General features: G+C 39.7%; 3 protein-coding genes across 3 annotated transcripts in view; 2 read left to right on the forward strand and 1 right to left on the reverse strand.

Moving 5' to 3' along the window:
* The window catches only part of ftr84 (finTRIM family, member 84), a 31,303-nt gene extending 24,567 nt beyond the window's left edge, over positions 1-6,736 (reverse strand). The window contains exons 1-4 of the mRNA XM_077231171.1: positions 6,479-6,736; positions 4,686-5,255; positions 3,804-3,899; positions 2,832-2,957 (exon numbers count right to left, since the gene is read on the reverse strand). Of these exons, the coding sequence (XP_077087286.1) occupies positions 2,832-2,957; positions 3,804-3,899; positions 4,686-5,252 (789 nt within the window). The 5' untranslated portion in view covers positions 5,253-5,255; positions 6,479-6,736. The remainder of the gene's footprint in view (positions 1-2,831; positions 2,958-3,803; positions 3,900-4,685; positions 5,256-6,478) is intronic.
* A 6,097-nt stretch (positions 6,737-12,833) lies between these two features.
* Positions 12,834-17,287, forward strand: tppp2 (tubulin polymerization-promoting protein family member 2). The gene is made up of 4 exons (XM_077231183.1): positions 12,834-13,112; positions 15,645-15,851; positions 15,972-16,125; positions 16,211-17,287. Exons 1-4 carry the CDS (start codon positions 13,015-13,017, stop codon positions 16,403-16,405), a joined length of 654 nt encoding a protein of 217 aa, XP_077087298.1. The 5' UTR covers positions 12,834-13,014; the 3' UTR covers positions 16,406-17,287.
* A 359-nt stretch (positions 17,288-17,646) lies between these two features.
* On the forward strand, positions 17,647-20,042 carry LOC143739066 (complement C1q-like protein 4). The gene is made up of 4 exons (XM_077231180.1): positions 17,647-17,769; positions 18,488-18,592; positions 18,714-18,854; positions 19,158-20,042. The coding sequence occupies exons 1-4, from the start codon at positions 17,763-17,765 to the stop codon at positions 19,583-19,585; spliced, it is 681 nt and encodes a 226-aa protein (XP_077087295.1). The 5' UTR covers positions 17,647-17,762; the 3' UTR covers positions 19,586-20,042.
* The last annotated feature ends 669 nt before the right edge of the window (positions 20,043-20,711 follow it).

The following is a 20,711-nucleotide window of genomic DNA, read 5'->3' on the forward strand; positions in this document are numbered from 1 at the left end:
AAAGTCGCTTGTAGTGTGAACGGGGCTTTACATGTTTCACAGTGATTACTTTTGTTAGATTATTGAATAATGGCATTCTCTCGGGGGGAAATGATGGTGAAAATGGCTTTGAAACCTAAACATCAAGATCAAGGTAAGAATGACACGAAACGGGTGCATAAAAAAGATAATCTTTAAAATCCAGTAATAGCTAGCGGTAGCCTTTAGCTAGCGATGCTACTTCACAAACTAGACACAAACACATTTCAAGCCATAATCAACAACTATCTTAGCCTGGCTAACGCCAGACCCAATCTCGTTGAGAATTGGGTCTGGGAACCACATGCGCAATTTCTCGTATTTGAGGCGTGGTTTCAGAATGCCCGTCGCAGTTTATTGGGTGCTAAGAATGTCTATCAAATATGCCTGTACGTAGCTCATAGCCAATCGTTTCGATTATACCAGATGACGTATGTAGAGCGACAGAAATTAGACAAGGAAGAAGATGATGGCAAAGATCTTTTTTGTAAACAATGACGTTAAGCGATTATTGCCCGTTTGTGCAAGATAAATATGAGGGTAGAAGGTATATATGGACACTCCACAGACATGTTTTCATCCAAAAAACCACCAAGTTTATCCGAGAGGTTAACAATATTAGGGGTGACAGTCGCACCGGAGTCAGGGGCATCGCGAAGATCCTGCCAGCGTTGCTCAAACAGAATTTCCAGGCTGGAAAGAGACTTGCCCACATTCAGACAATGGGAAGAAGAGTTCCGAAACACGGACAGCAACATAGCCAAAAGGCAACGCGAGCCTACACCATCGAAGACCCCGAGGGCTTTGAAAAAGACCTGCCCAAACCCACGAGTCCACGAGACATCTCCACCAGGAAAACCACAACCCAGGTATCATACGTTTATTTGTATTTTCAGTCGTTTCAGCTTCTTAAATAACATGCACTTAAATAACTATTGTAACAGCTCATTAATTTTCCAAAGCCTGTTGGTAGCAGGGCAAAAACATCATTCTTGTTTAAGAAATGGTTTAACGCCGAAAGCTGTTCTTTTTTCAAAATGAACTTGCATTCTAAACTACTTAGACATTGTTCTAAGGCTGCATTCAAGAGTAGCTTCGCGTCTTCAGCCATGTTAAATCGATATAAACAAACTGTTTCCGTGTGTCGCATAGATGTCGTCACCGTCTTGCTGCTCCCTCCCCGTTCTGTGATTGGTTCCCTAAATGAGGCGAAAAATCTGGCCATGGTATCCAGACTGCCTTTCAGCGTGAATTGAATCGCGCTGCGGTAAGGCAGTATGGGGAAACCCAGGCTACAAATATCTAGTAACAAGCGCTGCATTAGAGCAAGCTTGTAGGATATCTTAATTCACAGCCCGTAATACAAGGCTACATGTCTAACGTTACAACTGAAATAAAATGCTAGCTCTCGCCTGTCAATAACAGTCCACTGACTGAAAACTAAGCGAGTTGTTTGGTTGGAAACGCAACGACACACCCATTATAACTTACACCAGCAGCAGGAATGTAGTAATTTAGAGCTTACCTTGAACCCTGGTTAAAATCCATGTCAAACAACCGACGATAAAGCAAATCCATTACAATGCAGAACTACTAGATACAGTTCTTGAGGGACACCTAATCTGTAAAGTTAGCCCTACAAGGTGTGTGGCGCGCGTGTGTGTGTGAGAGAGAGGCGCGGGCGCGATCGAACAGTGGAAACATACTCCGTCATTTTGTTGATACAGGACATTCCAACTATTCTCACTACCTCAAGTTCTTGTTTATACATGTGAAGCCATTTTTATCATAGTGAGTCTAATAGGGTTAATATTGCTTACATTTTAAGTGTTATCATAACATTGTGCTATAAAATAGAAGTTAAGGTCTGTTGCCTTAGTAGGACAGAAGGCTACTGTAGGCTACTTTAAAGTTTTGAACTGTTGTACAATGTTCACAGAATACAGTGACTTGGTCTGAAGTGAATTAGATGTTTATTGAGAATACTCAGGGTTGGCTTATGCATAGTGTGAATTCAGGATACACCTGTATCCTTTTTAAAAATGTATTTTTATATAAATATTTATTTTTTCTTCTGAAAATCTGATGACATATTTTGCACATGGGTAAAGGTGCACAATATCAGTCATTTCTGAAAATAAATTACAAAAGGAAAAAAAAAAGGAAAAAAGCTCTTTATTTGATTATCATAAAAATGTGTTTTCTATACAGAAATATTGGTATCGGCCATAAAAGCAATATTAATATCGGCCAGAATTTTCACATCGGTGCATCAAATGAAGCTTCTGCCATGGCCATCCCAGTCCCCTGACCTGAACCCTATAGAAAATGAGTGGGGTGAACTGAAGAGAAGCACCAACATGGATCTGGGAATCTAAAGAATATGGATAGATTCTGTATGACGGATTGATCTCTTGTCAGATGTTCTCCAAACCCATCAGGCATTATAGGAGAAAGCTCAAAGATGTTATCTTGGCTAAAGGAGGTTGCAAAAAGTATTGAATAAAAGTGTGCCATATTTATTTCATAAAGAGATTTTCCCCCCATTATCAAAAAGGTTATATTTTAGTGAATTCTTTGATTAACAATGCAGATTTATTTTCACAGCCTTCTTTGTTCATATTTACCAAGGGTGCCAATAATTCTGACCATGACTGTATGTTTTTTTCCCAGTGTCAACACTTAAATTGAACTTAAAAACAAAATCCGTTTTCTCACCACAGTTCCACAATAAGCAGCTGGGGTTTTAAATGGATAAAATTAATGCATCACTGATTTTAATTCATTCACATCTGAATGTAATGTGTATGCACCTGAGCCATGGAGGCCTGTAGGTTGGCCTGTATGAGTTGGCTTATCTCAGCATGCCACCGCTCTACCGCCTGTAACATCTCGCTGAAGATTTTATCACTGTCAGTCTGTGCCCGCTGCGCATTATCCTACAGAGAAAGGGCAAAAACGGCATTAATCCACACAGCCATTTTAAACACTTTTTTTTAAGTGAAAAAAGAATGCGTTTCACGTACAACGATCTACCATCTAGTCACGACAGATTACCAAAACTGTAGTAACATGGTTGCACCTCTGTCATTTGAGCCATTGGTTCAACAATAGAGTGGTGCAGATAGGAGGTCAGAACCCCGAAGTCTAATTCACCGCTGCTTCGAGATTTTCCTATGGGGTTTTATAATGTTTTTTTTCTTTCAATTTATGAGTAAAATTAAGCCTGTGGTAAACATAACTTGATAATTTGACATTTTGTTCTACAACATACACACTCACTCACACCCCAAGTTGTCTTATCTATTAAAAACATAAGTATTTAAAAACGAACATAACTGCTTCTAAATTCAAGTTTTCACTATGAGTATGAGTAATTTACATTTCTGTCAGGACCACTATCGTCAAATACGATTGACAGTTAGCACACAGTTTGGATTGGCTGTGTGTGTAGCATCTGGACCAATCAGACACAAAAATGATTCATTATTTAATGAATAATCCAGCAAACTCACTCTCCCAGCAAAGGTTTATGAAACTTCCCCCAAAATTAACATACCAATTGAAGCTAATACACTTACAGGACACATTAACTGATAAGAGTTTTTACGACCCCAAATGGAATTTGCAGAGTTGTGACCACGCAAGTCTGCGATGCTGTTCGCAAATGTTTGTTGAAACACCAAATCGTTGAACGATAAAAACACTGGTAAACACGGAACCTGTCTAACTATGCTTTGTGTTTCACCCAGAAGCTTCTTTAGGACTCTCCGGACTGGACTAACCTTAAGAACATCCACGTTGTGTCTGAGTTCTTGAAGTTCTTTCATTCGATCCTGGATAATGTGCTGAACCTCTGTCTGAGTCACAACCAAGACTTTCTATAATCACACACAAAAAATGTATTCAAAAAAGAGAAATCTGAGATTACAGTCTTCATTACAGCAGATGTTTGCTAGATAAAATATTTATCCAGGAAGATAAATACAATAGTGTTATAATATTACAATAGTCCTAACAATTGCTTATTCATCGAGGATGCATTAAATTGATCAAAAGTGACTTTTACATTGTTAAAGTCATATACCAAATTATTCTTACAATACAAACTTTTGATAGAGCATCGAAACCTGTGACAGTCAAGGCAGATACCTTAAAGGTTTATGAAATCTTCAAAAAGCTATTTTACATTTCCATTGTTATTGCTGGGACACAATTCATTACATTCATTATGAAACAAAAATACCAAACCACTGTATTGATTATAATTTAATTATTTAAAAAAATATATGAATGTATAAACCAGTTCAAACCAGGTGTGACAACTTTACCCAAATTTATGAAAAAGGAATTTGAATTTCATGAAAAATATCCTTATCCTGAGAAAGGATAAAAAAGTTCAACCTTTCAGTTAAAATCTTTCTTCAATGTAAAGTTGACTAAATTATGATCCTGAAATTCACAAAATCACAAAGATTATTTAATTTAATACATTTTTAACTAGATGTTTGAAACCTTGTGTATAAAACTACTGATAGAGAAAATAGCCTACATATTTGTGTAATTGGACTTTTGACTCAAAAACGTAATAGTTTCTCAGATATGGCCTCTGTGACAACTTGTCCTGGTCTACTCTCAACAATTAAATTCTCCTCATGATGTCTCACCTGTTTCTCTGTGCGTTCATCATCTGCACTGACTATGTTGTGGCTGCGATGTTCTCGTACTGTACACAGCACACAGATGCACATCTGGTCTGAGCGGCAGAAAAGCTCTAAGCCTTTTTCATGCTGCGGGCAGATCTTCCGATCTAGGTGTCCTGTCTCGTCCACCAGTTTATGTCGTTTAAACGTAGCTGATTCATAGTGAGGCTTGATGTGCGTCTCGCAGTAATAGGCCAGACACATCAGACACGACTTCACCGCTTTGCTCCGCCGTCCGGTACAGAAATCACACAGTGCGTCACGCTTGAAGTACGGAAACGGGGCTAGCTCACGTGGGGGCGGCCTAGGCTCCGGGTTGCCTACGTGGGGTATATTACGTCTGAGTATGGGCCGAGGAGTGAAGGTCGCCTGGCACTGTGGACAACTATAAACACCGAGGTGGTCAGAGTGGTCCCAGTAGATCTTAATGCACTCCAAGCAGAAGGTGTCTCCACACGGGATGGTGACGGGGTCTCGGTGGGTGTCTGTGCAGAGTGGACAGGTGTAGTCCAGGTAGTCAGATTCTGCCATTTTCTAAAAGGGAGACGTGAGAAAGACAGGTGAATTGAAAGAGCAACTGAAGCAGGAACACACCTGTATTTATAGATTAAAACCAAGGGTGGAGGTGCTGAACTACAAACATAGTATGAGCTTAGACAAACGTGTTCTCACGTTCCTGTTTCAGGAAGTCACTTAAAACACAATTAGAGCAAATATTAAAGACAGAATTAAACTGATAGCTCACCCAGAAATTAATGTTGTTATCATTTACTGTATGATTTTGTTTCTTCTGCGGTATATCAAAGAAAATATTTTGAGGAAATGTTTTTATTCATACAATGAAAGTCAAGAGGGTCCAAATTCAAAACAACACAGGATCCTATTAACTTTCATTATATGGGGAAGGAAAAAAAATATTTGCCTCAAAATACCTTCTTTTATGTTCCACAGAAGAAAGAACAAGTCATACAGAATTGGAACGACACGAGAACAGAAGTTTCATTTTTCGGTGAACTGTCACTTTAAGTTTCTAATAGTGCAAATTCTAACAAATACAACTCAAAAACAGCAAATGTGCTCTCTCTCTGTACATGCACTGCAGCGAAATGTGAAACTGTTTTGTCTGTCAATATGGAAAGTAGTTAGAATAAATCTGTCTAGTCAGTGCTTGTATTCTGTGAGTAAACTACTGTGACATGACAGCACAGTGTGTACTGTACACACTCAGCCTAGTGTCATGCAGGTAGAGCACAAACACACATACATGCTGGATCTGAGAGAGGAAGAATTTCAAGGTCAAACTGTCTGGTGTCATGAAGGGAAATTTAGGACAAGGTAGATGGGTGCACATATTTCTCTGCTCTTAACCAGAGGTGGCCTTTGCAATTTGGATACCCGTTTCAAAGAAACAGTTGGAGTCCTCGCCAAATATATGGGGGGGGGCTCTATGAAATTGTTTTACTGTGGATTTGTTTGGAACAATTTTCATTTGCAAAAGAGAGCAAAAACAGACAATATTCTGAGTCTAAAAATGTAAGGCGCCTAAAATTAACTTCTTTTTTTTTGAGCTGTTGTATAAAATCAGTATCACATTTGCAAACGTGATATTCTGATGCTGATATTCGTACAGCATTCTTGCTCATATAGTATTGCCTGACTATTGTCACAAATGCACTGGTCCTCCCTCACTGTCTACTCACTTGAGATATTTACCTCCTAACAGCACCCAAAAGATGTGTGTGTGTGGATATACTTACCAATTGAAGTTACATCCTCTATCGTCATCTGCAACCCTAAGAACTGAAGCATTATACTTGCACTGCTCATCGTTTGTCGTCTATACTCTCCTGTTTGGACACGGTTCAATAAAGCTTTGCGTTTTTATTCATCTACCTTTCTCTCAAGTCTGATATCTCCTGACAGAAGACTAGACACACACTAACGCATTAACTTATTCTGTTTCTTCTTCCAGATCCTGAGCATCCTTGGACATATCCTTTTCCTCCTCATCACTCCTCATCGGAGGCCAATCATAGCTTACTTATCATGGCCACGGAGGCCGATCATAGCTCCCCCGTTACGGAGGCTGATCATAGCTTATTTGTCACAGCCACGGAGGCCGATCATAGCTTACTTGTCACGGCCACGGAGGCTGATCATAGCTCCCCCGTCACGGCCATGGAGGCCGATCATAGCTTACTTGTCACACTGCCATGGAGGCCGATCATAGCTCCCCCGTCACGGAGGCCGATCATAGCTCCCCCGTCATGGAGGCCGATCATAGCTTACTTGTCACACTGCCACGGAGGCCGATCATAGCTCCCCCGTCACGGAGGCCGATCATAGCTTACTTGTTACAGCCACGGAGGCCGATCATAGCTCCCCCGTCACGGCCATGGAGGCCGATCATAGCTTACTTGTCACACTGCCACGGATGCCAACCATAGCTTACTTGTCACACTGCCAGGGAGGCGGATCATAGCTTACTTGTCACGGCCACGGTGGCCAATCATAGCTTACTTGTCACTCTGCCAGGGAGGTGGAACATAGCTTACTTGTCACACTGCCACGGATGCCGATCATAGCTTACTTGTCACGGCCACAGGGGCCAATCATAGCTTACTTGTCACACTGCCAGCCAGGCGGATCATAGCTTACTTGTCACACTGCCACGGAGGCCGATCAAAGCTTACCTGTCACACTGCCATAAAGGACATTCATAACTTACTTGTCACAACCATAGAGGCCGATCATAGCTCCCCCGTCACGGCCATGGAGGGCGATCATAGCTCCCATCGCGGCCATGGAGGGTGATCTCGAGTTCTGTTCTCTGTTTTACCAAGTCTGCCGTGGTCGCCACTCCAGACACCCAGCTGCCCCTCCAGATGCCCGTCTCTCAGCTGGCCCTCCAGATGTCAGAAGTTTTCCCGGTATTCCTCAAACTCTCATGTGTTCAAACTCTTCAGCTCCGCCCTGCATTCTGAACAGTCTGCTGGGGCTCCTCCTGCCTGCCTCTCCGCCTTGGCTTCTTCCTCCTTCCACTTCCCCAAGGAACTTTAGTGTTTTGGAATGTCTGGAATCCCATCCGGATGGGTTCTGTCACCTGTCCTCCCTCACTGCTGCACTCTCAAAACGACAATTCCCAGCATTCCCCCTGCTCATCAACTGCCCATACTCAGCAATTGTAACACCTGCGTCGATTGACAGGCACTGACAATATATAAAAACACCAGGAGATAGGATTCCCAGAGGGTCATAGAAAGAGCTAACTGTTGAAAGGATATCTCTACTGGTCAGTGGTCTGTTTTGAATGGTTATGCTGAACTCAAAGGTGTCAGATTGAACACACCACCGCACCCCCAGTGCTCTTTCCACCGGTAGCATGTTTTGATCCAAATCTAGGTCCTTGACTTCCTTTGCTTTCTCCTCCTCAGTTATAGCTTCCAGTACCTTGCGACTGTTACTTATCCAGTTTGTTAGATGAAAGCCACCCTTTGCACCGGATGTTTCCAAGGTCATTGTTGAGGGCTATAGCTTCTGAAGCAACAGAAGCAATACAGTCGTCCACATAGAAATTGTGCATGATGTTCTCAATCACCTGCTGGCTAAAGAGTTCTCTGTTGTCTTCTGCACACCACCGCAGAGCAAAGTTAACACAGCTTGGAGATTATGTTGCCCCAAACAAATGGACAACCTTCCTGTACTCCTCCAAACACTGACTGAAGTCTCCACTGGGCCACCAGAGAAATCTCAACAGGTCTGCATCTTCCTCAGGCACTCATACCTGATGAAACATAGCCTCAATATCAGCCATCAGTACAACAGGCTCCTTCCTGAACCTGGTTAGTACACCAACTAAATTACTTGTTAGATCAGGACCGTGTAGGAGCGCATCAAGGGGGCAGATTTCTCTGGCAAAGCTTTCCACTTAACGCACCGTTCGGAGGTTTTAATCTTCCTCTCAACATCAGCCCTCATCTTTGGCCAATAAAAGTGAGAACAGACAAGGTTGAGTGTGCGATATACTCCCATGTGACCCATCTGATCGTGGAGGCTTTCCAGCACCATAGCACGGAACTTTACAGGTAACACCAACTGGTAAGTTGTTTGATCATCCCACTGCCAGCCAGCATGGCATTTGACCTTCTTCCAGGTGACTGATGACTTGGTTCAGAAAAACATCTTCCCTTTGTTCACGGTTCAGGTCTATACCAGTTAAACCGGATGCTGGAGACTCATCTTCAGTCAGGTCTTGAGCAAAACAAACAGGAATAGCGTCCTGCTCCATTGCCAGCAACTCCACTTGAGCAACAGGGTTTCCATACTCTTGCTGAATTCTTTGCTTATCAAACACAGCTTGAACAACAGCACAATCCACGACTACATTTTTATCACATCCAGATGCTTGGCAGCAAATTGCTGTATCCGTTCCTGTTCCTTTTGTGACACCATATCATTGATTAGCTCGCCATGGGGACGTCTTGATAACCCATCGGCATCTTGGTTTTGCTTTCCTGATCTATAGGTCAGATCGAAAGAGAATGTGGCTAACACTAATAGCCAACGATAACTTATGGCATCAAGCTTCAGAGGTTAGAATGTAAGTGAGAGGATTACTGTCCGTTACGACAATGAGGTGATTGCCATACAAGTAGTCAGAGAATTTCTCGGTCATTGCCCACTTTAAAGGAAGAAACTCCAACTTATGGGTGGGGTATTGAGACTCACTTTTAGAAAGACCTCTACTGGCGAAGGCTATGACCTTTTTCTCTCCATCTTGCACCTGATATAACACGGCGCCAAGACCTGTGGTGCTTGTATCTGTGTGGAGGATGAAAGGCAAGGTTGGGTCTGCAAAACCAAGGACAGGAGCACTGGTACGTTTGGAGATAAGGGTGTTGAAAGCTTTGTCATAAGCTGTTGTCCATCGCCTCCAAACTGACTCTTTTGGGTTAAAATAGTTTCCCTTCAACTCGCTGTTCATGGCCTTACGATTCAGTGGGGCATAACCAGCAGTAAAGTCATTAAGGGTTTCACTATCTTGGAATAATCACGGATGAATCGTCGATTGTATCCCGAAAATCCCAGGAATGATCTTAGTTTTTTTTAGGTTCTTTGGTTTTGGCCAGGTCTTAAGAGTACTGATATTTTCAGAATCCGTCTGGACTCCTGTCTCCGATATTATGTGGCCTGGGTACCGGACTGAAGTTTGGAAAAATTTGCATTTTTCTGGGTGCAATTTCAACCCATATTCTCTCAGCCTTGTCAATAATCTTAGGAGTCGCTCCTCATGCTCGTCAGGATTTCAGGAAAACACAATCAAATCATCAAGAAACACCAAGACCTCGGTGGGATGAAGATTCTCCATACACTTTTCCATTAATCGTTGGAATGTACTTGGTGCATTGGTAATTCCTTGAGGCATCCGGCTAATTGACAAAATCCTAAGGGACAGGAGAAAGCGGTTTTGTACTTGTCAGACTCCTCCATTTCTATTCGGTAATAACCAGACTTCAAGTCCAGAACTGAGAACCATGGAGAACCCGTTAAGGCAGAAAAAGACTCAAGGTTAGGCAAAGCATAGGAATCTTTCACAGTTTGTGAATTTCTGTAATCCACAGTGAAAAATGTGAATTTTCAGTACAGCACTGTTTCCATATGGAGAATGGTGTTCAAGGCTATTCAAGTCAGAACATTCAGCATACAAGAAATCAAGAGTGTCAGTCCGGATAAAGACTTGAGACTGTTTCCCTGGTTTGAAGTCAGGAACGATTAATGCAAGTGTGGAAATTTCAACCTCAGATCCCACCATGTCTTCTGGAAAAGTAATTGGAATTTTAGCATATCCTTTATATGGAACCGGCTGACCATTTGCACCGCTGACCTCAAGCAGATGAGTCATGGGCTTAATGGGGTGACTAGTCAAGGAAGCTTGGTAAAAAGGACCAAGTAACTGTCGTCACCTGCGACCCTCTGTCAAGTAAGCACTGATATTCTGTTCCTGAGATTTTGGCTTGCGCTTGGATCCGACCAGACGCTGAATACGGGATTTGTGGTGTGGGCCTGAGTTTTTTCTGAGGGGACAACCTTTTGGTTTACCAGCTCCACAACTTGTCCCACAACTGGAACTGTTAGGCGTTTAAAGTAGCTGCACCATCATAACTGTTCACTTTATCCCGCTCTTGTTGCTTCAACTGCAGTTAATTTTTTTTTCTTTTTAACTAGCCTGGGGTTTGGAGAATTTTGACAGGTTACAGAAATGTGGCCATCTACACCACATCTGAAGAAGTAAGCAGGGCGTGGTCTGAATTTCGTGACAGGATAACCGGTTGACTTGAATGGTTGTTTAGCAACAAACTCAGGATTGGTAGGGGAGGGTGATGTCTTGTGCTTGGGTTTGATAGTCTTTCTGGGATTTGGAAGGGTAAGTGAAGTTAACTGTTCCTTTAGCTCAGCAATTTGCTTCTTCAATTCAGCGGTCTCAGACAACCACTTTGACTCGTGAGGGGATTTGCTTGAAATGGCAATATCTTGGCTATAAGCCTGAGCAGATCTAGGTGATGGCTGCAGTTTCTGCTTAGAAGCACCGATGTGGCTTCTCATTTCTGTGCACTCTTGTCTTCTCTGGTTCTAAGGGAACGCAGTAAGTCTAGGAACTCGATAGGGTCGTCTCTACGAGTTTCGAAATGAAGCTCAGAAATGAGGATGTCATCCCAGTAGCCTCTGCAAAATTGCCGAAGAAGATGATGGTTGGCCTCCGACGATTTAGTTCCACCTCCCCTGACTGCCTTGCTCAGAGCAACTTGAAGCCTTTGGAGATAGCTAGATGCTTTCTCTCCATCATTCTAAAAGGTGTTCATGAATTTTGAGAACAACTCATCACCATCTTCGATAGCACCGTAAGCTGAATCAAGTATGTTAAGGTAAACTCTGGGAGAAGCACGAGGCATATTCCAAATGCATTTTCCAACGTATGCAGGTATGGTTATGCACTTGATCTGTTTTTATTTCTTTTCTATATTTTATTGATTATGTATTTATGTGCTGGAAATGTCTGGGATTGAAGAGGTAGGCTGCATTATATGAAATCGATTTGAATAATAAGAGTGTGATGCAATACAAACTCATTATCAATGGATATTTTTTATATAATTCGTTGAAATTCATTTACTGTTGATTGCATCGTGAGGTCTTCTATACAAGACATTTCCTATATAGCAATATTGTATCTGATATAATAATATTATTATTTCGCGCGGGAGGTCTGAGCTGAGTGAGGAGCAGGCTGATTATACTGATTAAATACAATTCTTTATAACTGCATTTTCTTTCTTGTGCAGATAAAAGAACCACTGAACAGCAGATTTGACTCCAGTCTTTATTCAACATCACACAACACAACACAACACAACACAACACAACACAACGCAGAGGGTTAGCCAAATTTGTAGCGAGAAATGCACACATGCATGCCCAAAACGGTGTTCATCTCTCCAAAAATGTGTTTGAGGTTTGTATCACCAAGACTAAACTTTGTTTGGCCTTATGCTGATATAATTGTATATTCAGTTATGCAGTTATGTTAGATATTTTTAATGCGACTATCACATTTACATTAACTGCAATACGGCCAAATTCCAGTTATTAAATCAGGATATTCTTGTGCAAGTACTGTAAACAGACATTGTTCCTCTAGTTGTGTTGTCAGAAATGATGAGTTGCTGTGAGTGGTCTCCATCTATGCGGTAGAGTTGTCTGTAAGTGGTCAGTGCTCAGAACCATTAGACATAGATGCACTGAAGCCATTATAGCAAATAACATTTAGAGCATCACAGTCCAACAACGTGTGTGTACTTGCATGGATTCACTATGTAACATCTGCTCCACAGAGACTGGTGTGTGTAAGGGTGTGGCAGCAGAGAGAGAGACAAAGACAGAAGGAGGAGAGGACAAGGAGGGACAGAAGGTTGAAAGTGGAGGAGTACTTAGTCAGTAAAGTAAAAGAGAGGACAAATATAAAGAAAAGGGCCCAACAGGCAGAGAAAATTTAAATAGTGGGAAGACAAGAGTACATGTTTCAGAGAGAGAGAGAGAGAGAGAGAGAGAGAGAGAGAGAGAGAGAGAGAGAGAGAGAGAGAGAGAGAGAGAGAGAGAGAGAGAGAGAGAGAGAGAGAGAGAGAGAGAGAGAGAGAGAGAGAGAGAGAGAGACGAGCGAGTGAAGTCATCATTTGTGCTGGGCTGTGCTCTCTCCTCCCCTCTCTCTTACGTCATTGTACACACACACACACTTAGCATGGGCATAGAGGAAGACGGAGAAACACACACCCACATTCAGCATCCTTTCAGTAGCAGCTTAGCATCAGTATCTAAGATTGTCCACTTTACTGTCAGGTAGGCTTGAATCTCTTCTGCTCTTTCATTCTCAATAACACACACCTATCTGGAAGTATTTATGTTATACCTACAAGGCCAAACAAGGCCATGCAGCAGGGATGTATGCATGAGATGCAGTTAGCTTGTTTTTATAGTACATATTTCAGATAATATAGTACATTTAAATATGTATTTCGCACATAAAGAATAAAAGGAATATGCACCATTACTTGTTTACCAGAACCTTTTAATTTCTCAATGCAAGAATTTCATGCATTTTTTTTATAGATTTAGTGTACTTTCACTTTATTATTCCATCTATAAAAGGTAAATGCAGTTGCAAATTTATGATGATTTTCCGGATTATATGATTTGTGAATTAAAAATACCCAATATTAGAAAGAGAGAGACAGAGAGAGAGAGGGGAAGCCAGCAAAGACAACTGAAGCTAATTTAGTAAAGTGGACTTCATTAAATTACGGCTTTTAGTGCGAGTTATATAAATGTGTCTGTGTGTGTGTTTATATTATATTACATTGTGGGGACCAAATGTCCCCACAAGGATAGTGAAACCTGAAATCACCTACATTGTAGACCAGACCAGCCAGCGGTACCCTCAAGGGAAATGGAGTAATGAACATAATAAGTGATGGTTTTTTTTTTTGTTGAAAAAGTAAAAATTCAGAAAGTTTTCATTATGGGTAGGTTTAGGGGTATGGTTAAGTGAGGGGATAGAATATACAGTTTGTACAGTATAAAAACCATTACGCCTATGGAGAGTCCCCACAAAGAGAAAACAAAGTGTGTGTGTGTGTGTGTGTGTGTGTGTGTGTGTGTGTGTGTGTGTGTGTGTGTGTGTGTGTGTGTGTGTGTGTGTGTGTGGTTCAGGTTAACCATTATGGGTAGAAAATGTTCCCACAAAGATGGCAATATCCAAAATCCTTGACCTTGTGGGGACATTTTTTGGTCACCGTTAGGAAAACAGCTTATTAAAGCTGCAGTAGGGAGTTTTGAGAAAATGTTGACTTAGCCTGAAAATTTGAACAAGCACAACTTACAGGTACTGTTTTCAAATCATTATGTATTTTGCAATACATGTAACTTTATAACGTTTCACTCTTTCTATAAGTTATAAATAGCTAGTAAGATAACGTTAAAGGATTGGTTCACTTTTAAAAAAACTTTTGCTGATAATTTACTCACCCCCATGTCATCCAAGATGTCCATGTCTTTCTTTCTTCAGTCAAAAAGAAATTAAAGTTTTTGATGAAAACATTCCAGGCTTTTTCTCCATATAATGTACTTCAATAGGACACAAACGTTTCAAGGACCAAATGACAGTTTCAGTGCAGCTTTGAAACGATCGGTCATTTCAAAAATAAATAAAAAACTTTAAGTTTTATAAGCACAAATGCTCGCCTTGCTCTGTTCTGTGATGCACGTTCGTGATCCCGTGAACAAATCTTTTTTCGAGTCATTTCGTTTGTTGAATGAACGAAATGACTCCGAAAAAGACTCGTTCAAAATGAACAAATATTTTTTTCGAGTCATTTCGTTTGTTGAATGAATGAAATGCCTCGAAAAAAGATTTGTTCATTTGGATGAACGAGTTCGAACAGGAGAGTCACGAACGACGGTACGCGCTCGCGCTGTGCAAGAGAGGGGTGATCAGCGCGTACACGAGCGTGATTGCTGCTAAGACATTCCTCCTGGCTCTGATTGGTTGTTTTAGACCGGGAGCGGTGTATTTCTGCAAATGGCATTGGACCACAGGGAGGAGCCAGAGGAGCTTGATTTTTTCACAGATTATCTGTCTCATATTCTACTGTCAGGACGTAATGACAGTTTTAACAAATATTTGTTTACAAAAGTTACCTACTGCAGCTTTAATCAAACTATGTGTTTTTTTTTTTTTTTAAATGTAAAAATGCAGAACGTTTTCTGTGATGGGTAGGTTTAGGGTTAGGGGATATGATATTTGTGCAGTTTAAAAAGTATTATGTCTATGCCCATTAAACATGAATACCCAACTTCTCTCTCTATGTGAGTGTGTGCGCGCGTGTGGAGTAAATGAGAATGATATATGTGAGCATGGATCATGGAATAGTGTGGGACAGTAATTTTGGTTGTAACCAGTACAGAAACATTTCAGCATCAGAATAGCAGCTTTCACTGTACATAACAAACATCAAGACATAAAACTCATATTATTCAATCTGTTTTGTTAATTGAAATGAAGCTAAAAATAAATGTAAATATAAATCGTAGATGAAAACCTTAATCCTAAAAAACTTTAAAAAGGCAATTAAAGATATTAATAAATATATATAAGTATATAACTATAAGTAACTATAATAGTGTAAAATTAACTATAATAGTATGCTATAATGAATAACACTAAAATAAACCAATCAAAAGCCAGGACTGGAAAGATCCATATAATGTTGTAATGAAACATTATACAATTACGTTTGAAAAAAAGCAAAACCTCAAAACAGCTTTTTGTCTCTTTTTTTATTTATTTAAAATTCTTTCTTTCTCTCATGCTAGATCTGACAGCATGGCTGAGGGTTCAGGTGAGGTTTCGCTGGCAGAGGTTGAGACAGCTTTTCGTAAATTTGCAGTTCATGGAGACACCAAAGCAACAGGAAATGAGATGAATGGGAAAAACTTTGTTAAGCTGTGTAAGGACTGCAAGGTCATCGATGGGAAAAGTGTCACCAGCACGGACGTGGACATCATCTTCAGCAAAGTCAAGTATGATTGTTCATACTATGACTGACAGCAAACCGTTTTATTTTTAATCCTGTGCAATGGACGAATGCATGATGACTGGGCCTAACTTTGTGCGGTTATGTCTCTGCTTATGTGTCTTAGGGTTAAATCAGCACGTGTCATCACGTTTGAGCAGTTCACTCAAGCCATGGCTGAGTTGGCTACAAAACGTTTTAAAGGGAAGAGCCAGGAAGAGGCAGTACAGCTTCTCTACGGTCTCATGGCTGGCAAAGAACCTGCCAACATTGGTGTCACTGTAAGTCCCAGCCAATCAAATCAGTCTGTTTTCATTCAGCAATAACCATGTACAATAACCATGGATAATCTGTTTCTCTCTGCAGAAAGTGACAAAAGCCTCTGCTGTGGATAGGTTAACAGACAGCAGTAAGTTCACTGGTTCTCATAAAGAGCGTTTTGATCCGTCTGGAAAAGGAAAAGGCCGTGTTGGTAGGGAAGACATCCCTGACACCAGTGGATATGTCTCGACATACAAAGGCCAAGGCACCTATGACAGCAAAGTAAAAGGGGACGAATGAGAGAGGAAGGATGAAAAGGGAAAAATGCTTTAATGTATAACATAATGTGTATGTCTGAAGTCTTCCTGGTTTTATTTCCGCAGCTGGGTTGTGACTTGCCTGCAAAAACAAACCCTGGCTAAAACTTTGCATGGAAACCCATGTCTTTATCCCTTTCATACACCAGTCGGTCATCATCTTACTGATTTTTTTCATATGGTAAAAAGCACTGTCTCTGACCTACTTGCCTTTCATAAGTTAGCATATCATTTAATTTTAAGAATAAATAAAACCAAATAAAAGCAAATGAAGGGTTAATTCTGTTATCACTCATGTAGTTCTAAACCTGTATGACTTTCTTCTGTGGAACATAAAAGAAGATTTAAAATAGTTTAAAAGATTACAAAAGTGTGTCAGTTTTGTCCCAACAACGGAAGCCAAAGGTAACCATTCTGATTGGTTCCCAAAATTCTCCAAAATATCTTGTTTTGTGATTCACTGAAGAAGAAAGTCAGTAACACTATTTTACAGTTCTTTTTTTTTTACATGTAACATGTAATTACTATAGTAATAACTATAATTTATGCATAATTACATGCAACTAACCCTAAACCCAACACTAATCCTAACACTAAGCCAATAGTATGTAAATGATGGTAATTAAGATTACTCAGTACTTAAATGTATAATTACACTGCAACAAGGACACCTTAAAATTGTAACCAGAAAGTCTTGATTTTTTGGTTAAACTATCCATATAGTGCTTCTTTCTCTCTGCTGGTGTTGATACTGTATGTGTGCTGGATAATAGCTTTATTGTGTGTTTACGCTTTGTTGCACTGAGATCTCTATCAGACTGTAAACACTAAACTGAGTCAATGCAAATAAAGTCACATAAAGAAACGTCATGTGGGAATATTTTACTTAAATTGTTTTGCATCATTTATGACTGTCTTGTGCTGTATTGTAGACAGAGGTGTGGTGCATTCCTTTGAATAGCTGTTCTGGGGCTTCAATCAATACAAAACAGAGATCCTTCCTGGGAAAGCACATGTTTGATTGCTTAGAAAAGATAGCAGCTTTCATCATATTTCATGGCTTTGATGTGTGTCATTGTGTTGTATTGTGTGGTGTTATAGTTTAAAAACTCAGTGGGGTTTTGTATTTCAGTGTATCTGAGGCAAGTCACAGTTACATAAACTGATATCTCTCTTCTTGTAAAGCTCCTCTTTAAAAACACACACATACATCTGAATCTCCCTGCTTGAATACAGGAGGAGGAGGAGTTCTTCAGGATATAAAGCTGAACACCACAAAGACTCTGATTTTCATTTGCTCCCACTGAGACTTTTGAGTCTCAAAGAAACAGCCATCAGACATGAAAGGTGAGAAAATAAATCACTGTTTCTGTACAGAAATAATTATTCAGAGAGTAAGTGCCTAACAAACTTGGCAGACACACCTTTTAAATATTCAGGGGGGAAAAATACCATTCAGATGTTGCTTGTGTGTCTTATAATATAGTTTTGAATAATTTGTTATTTATTATAGTAACATTTATATTGTTATTTATTTTTAATTTTATTTATTACAAGTCTCATATACTTCAGAAATGTATTTGTTATTCATTTTTTAAACAAAATAAACATCAAGAAATTTTTGTCAAGAATTATTTCTACAGCTTTTAAAGACTAATAAATGTATCTAATATTTAAGAGGCAGAAGCATAATATTTTTGTTTCATTAATTTGTTTATACTGTGCTAGAATCTGCATTTTTTGGGGGGATTTTGTACAAAACAAATCTATGGACTTCTACGGAATTGATTTTTGTAAAATGTTTTTTTTTTTTTAAAGTTCAAAAGTTGCTGCACTCTTCTTAGTAGCCGAAGGAATTATTAAATTATGCTCAGGGGGGAGTCTGCATATGTAGATACCATGTGGGCCGAGTTATAAGTGAAAGATTTGTATTTGTACATTTGATCTCATAGTAATTAATCAAATTTCCTGAGCTTGAACTAAACCGACTCGGAGCCATACAAAATGTGTAATGGAATCATAGTTATGACAGAATGTGATTACCCTTTGTGAACAATTTGATCAGGAAAAGGCATTGTGCTGTTCTTTGTGTTGCCCCTGGTGTTCGGCCAGCAAAAGACCTACACCTGGGACGCGCCAGGACAAAACCTTGCTCCAGATCCCATCAACCGTAAGAATCATTGCAAGTCACCTTGAAAATCTTATTAATGCTGTAACAATATGTACATGTACAGAAACATAAAATATAGACATAACTTTTGCGACTGATATCTTTATTCCTCTCTACCTAGCGTGCCTGATTGACCAGGACTCATGTGGTTGTTGTGTGATGCAGAGGAAAAAATGGCAGTTAGAAGAATATTTAAACTCCAGTATGAATTCACTGGAGGATTCGCTGGCCAGAGCACAAAACACACTGAGAAATATAAGAGGTACACACAAACGCTGCTATCTTTGAGTACAGACATCATCTCAAGTTCAACAGACTCTATGGACCTTTAGTTTTTTAAATAAACATTTAAAAATATACAGAGCGGATGTTTTATATAATAGGGCAAAATAAAAGTAGCAGACTCTTTAGTATTCTAGGACTTATTTGATGCACAAACTGAACAGTCAAAATAAAACAGAAATCTGACTAGACTACAAATAACTGCATCTAATCTGTTGGTCTTATTTATTCTGTATTATATTTTTACATACATGTTTCATAAATGTTCCTTGTTCATCTTTAGAGAATCGAGTGGCGTTTTCTGTGGGTCTAACCGACAGGAGACGCTGTATTGGTCCGGCAAGGACGGCAATAAATGTGGTCTATCAGAGCATCTTTATCAACATTGGAGAGGCCTACAACTCATCCACTGGTGTGTTCACGGTTCCACGGTCAGGCGTGTATAACCTGGCATTTACCGTGTTCAGCGACGCAGGCTCACCAGGCGCATCGCTGTCCGTCTGTACCAGTATCAGGAGGAATGGTGTGGCTCTAGCAGCACTTAGAGAGATGTACAATCAAGACCAGGAGGACCAGGCCACAGCGGTCTTACTCGCGCAGCTCAGAGTCGGCGACCGTATTACCATCAGTCTTCACACTGGCTGCTGGCTCTGTGATGATCAGAATCATTACAACACATTCAGTGGATTCCTGCTGTATGCTACAGAGTGAAGCTCACAAACACACATTCACAGACTTTAAAAGCTATATTAGTGAAGAGCTCCCATAGATGCAATGTATTGAAATATTTGACAGTATAAACAAACCTAGACACATTCAATAACTCACACACACACATTCACACATTGGGTTTACTATCTTTGTGGGGAATCTCCATAGATGTAATGGTTTAGACAGTGTACAAACTGTATATTCTGCAGAAAACTTTCTGGATTTTTCTGGAAAAAACTTCATTTTTTTTCACACACACACACACACACACACACACACACACACACACACACACACACACACACACACACACACACACACACACACACACACACACACACACACACACACACACACACACACACACACACACACACACAGAGAGAGTAAGATAAATGTTGTAAAAGGCACAGATGTTGAACTAGCATTAATAAAATAAAATAGAATTGTTTCTCAATCATTCTACGTTCTCCTTCCCCTAGCACTTCATCTCTATATAAAAAATATTTGGTTGATTACACCAATCCTCTCTTTAACTAGATTAAACTATTTTAAACTAAATTTAAAAATGTTTATTATTATATTAAATGTATATAATTTTAATATTATGGTTTATGTAAAATACATAAATGTAACAAAACTAGTGTTAAATCAACGGCTACCAAAATTAAAAATCAATAATCAAAAGACTAAGATCCTAAACTTCCGATATTTAATTAATTTTATTTAGTAATAATCGGCATTTCAGCTATACCTATTCATATTTCTCAATATATTTTTTATTATAGAAGTCATAAAATAAAGTTATAAACTGAAGTAGTTAATAATCTAAATAAGTAGTCACTTATAAGACTTTCTACTTATGAATTATAAGCAGTAGAGAGTCATGCTTTTGTTAAAAATACATTATATAATGCAATCTGTTTTTAGGCTGTTGTTCTATGAGTAACAAAGTGTGTTTGTTGGTTAACAACCTTTGCTAGTAAAATGGAAGAATGAGTTAATCTGAGACATATATGAAGTGTTTTCTTAGATTTAGTGCATGTTGAATGTGAAATTAACTGTTGTGCCAACTTGAAAGTTGATTAGGAGAAGTTGTAAAAAAAAGTAAAAAATGGTATATATA

The sequence above is a fragment of the Siphateles boraxobius genome, unplaced genomic scaffold (genome assembly GCF_051911475.1).
Source record: "Siphateles boraxobius isolate OS27281-9 unplaced genomic scaffold, OSU_SipBor_1 16, whole genome shotgun sequence".
NCBI lineage: Eukaryota > Metazoa > Chordata > Actinopteri > Cypriniformes > Leuciscidae > Siphateles > Siphateles boraxobius.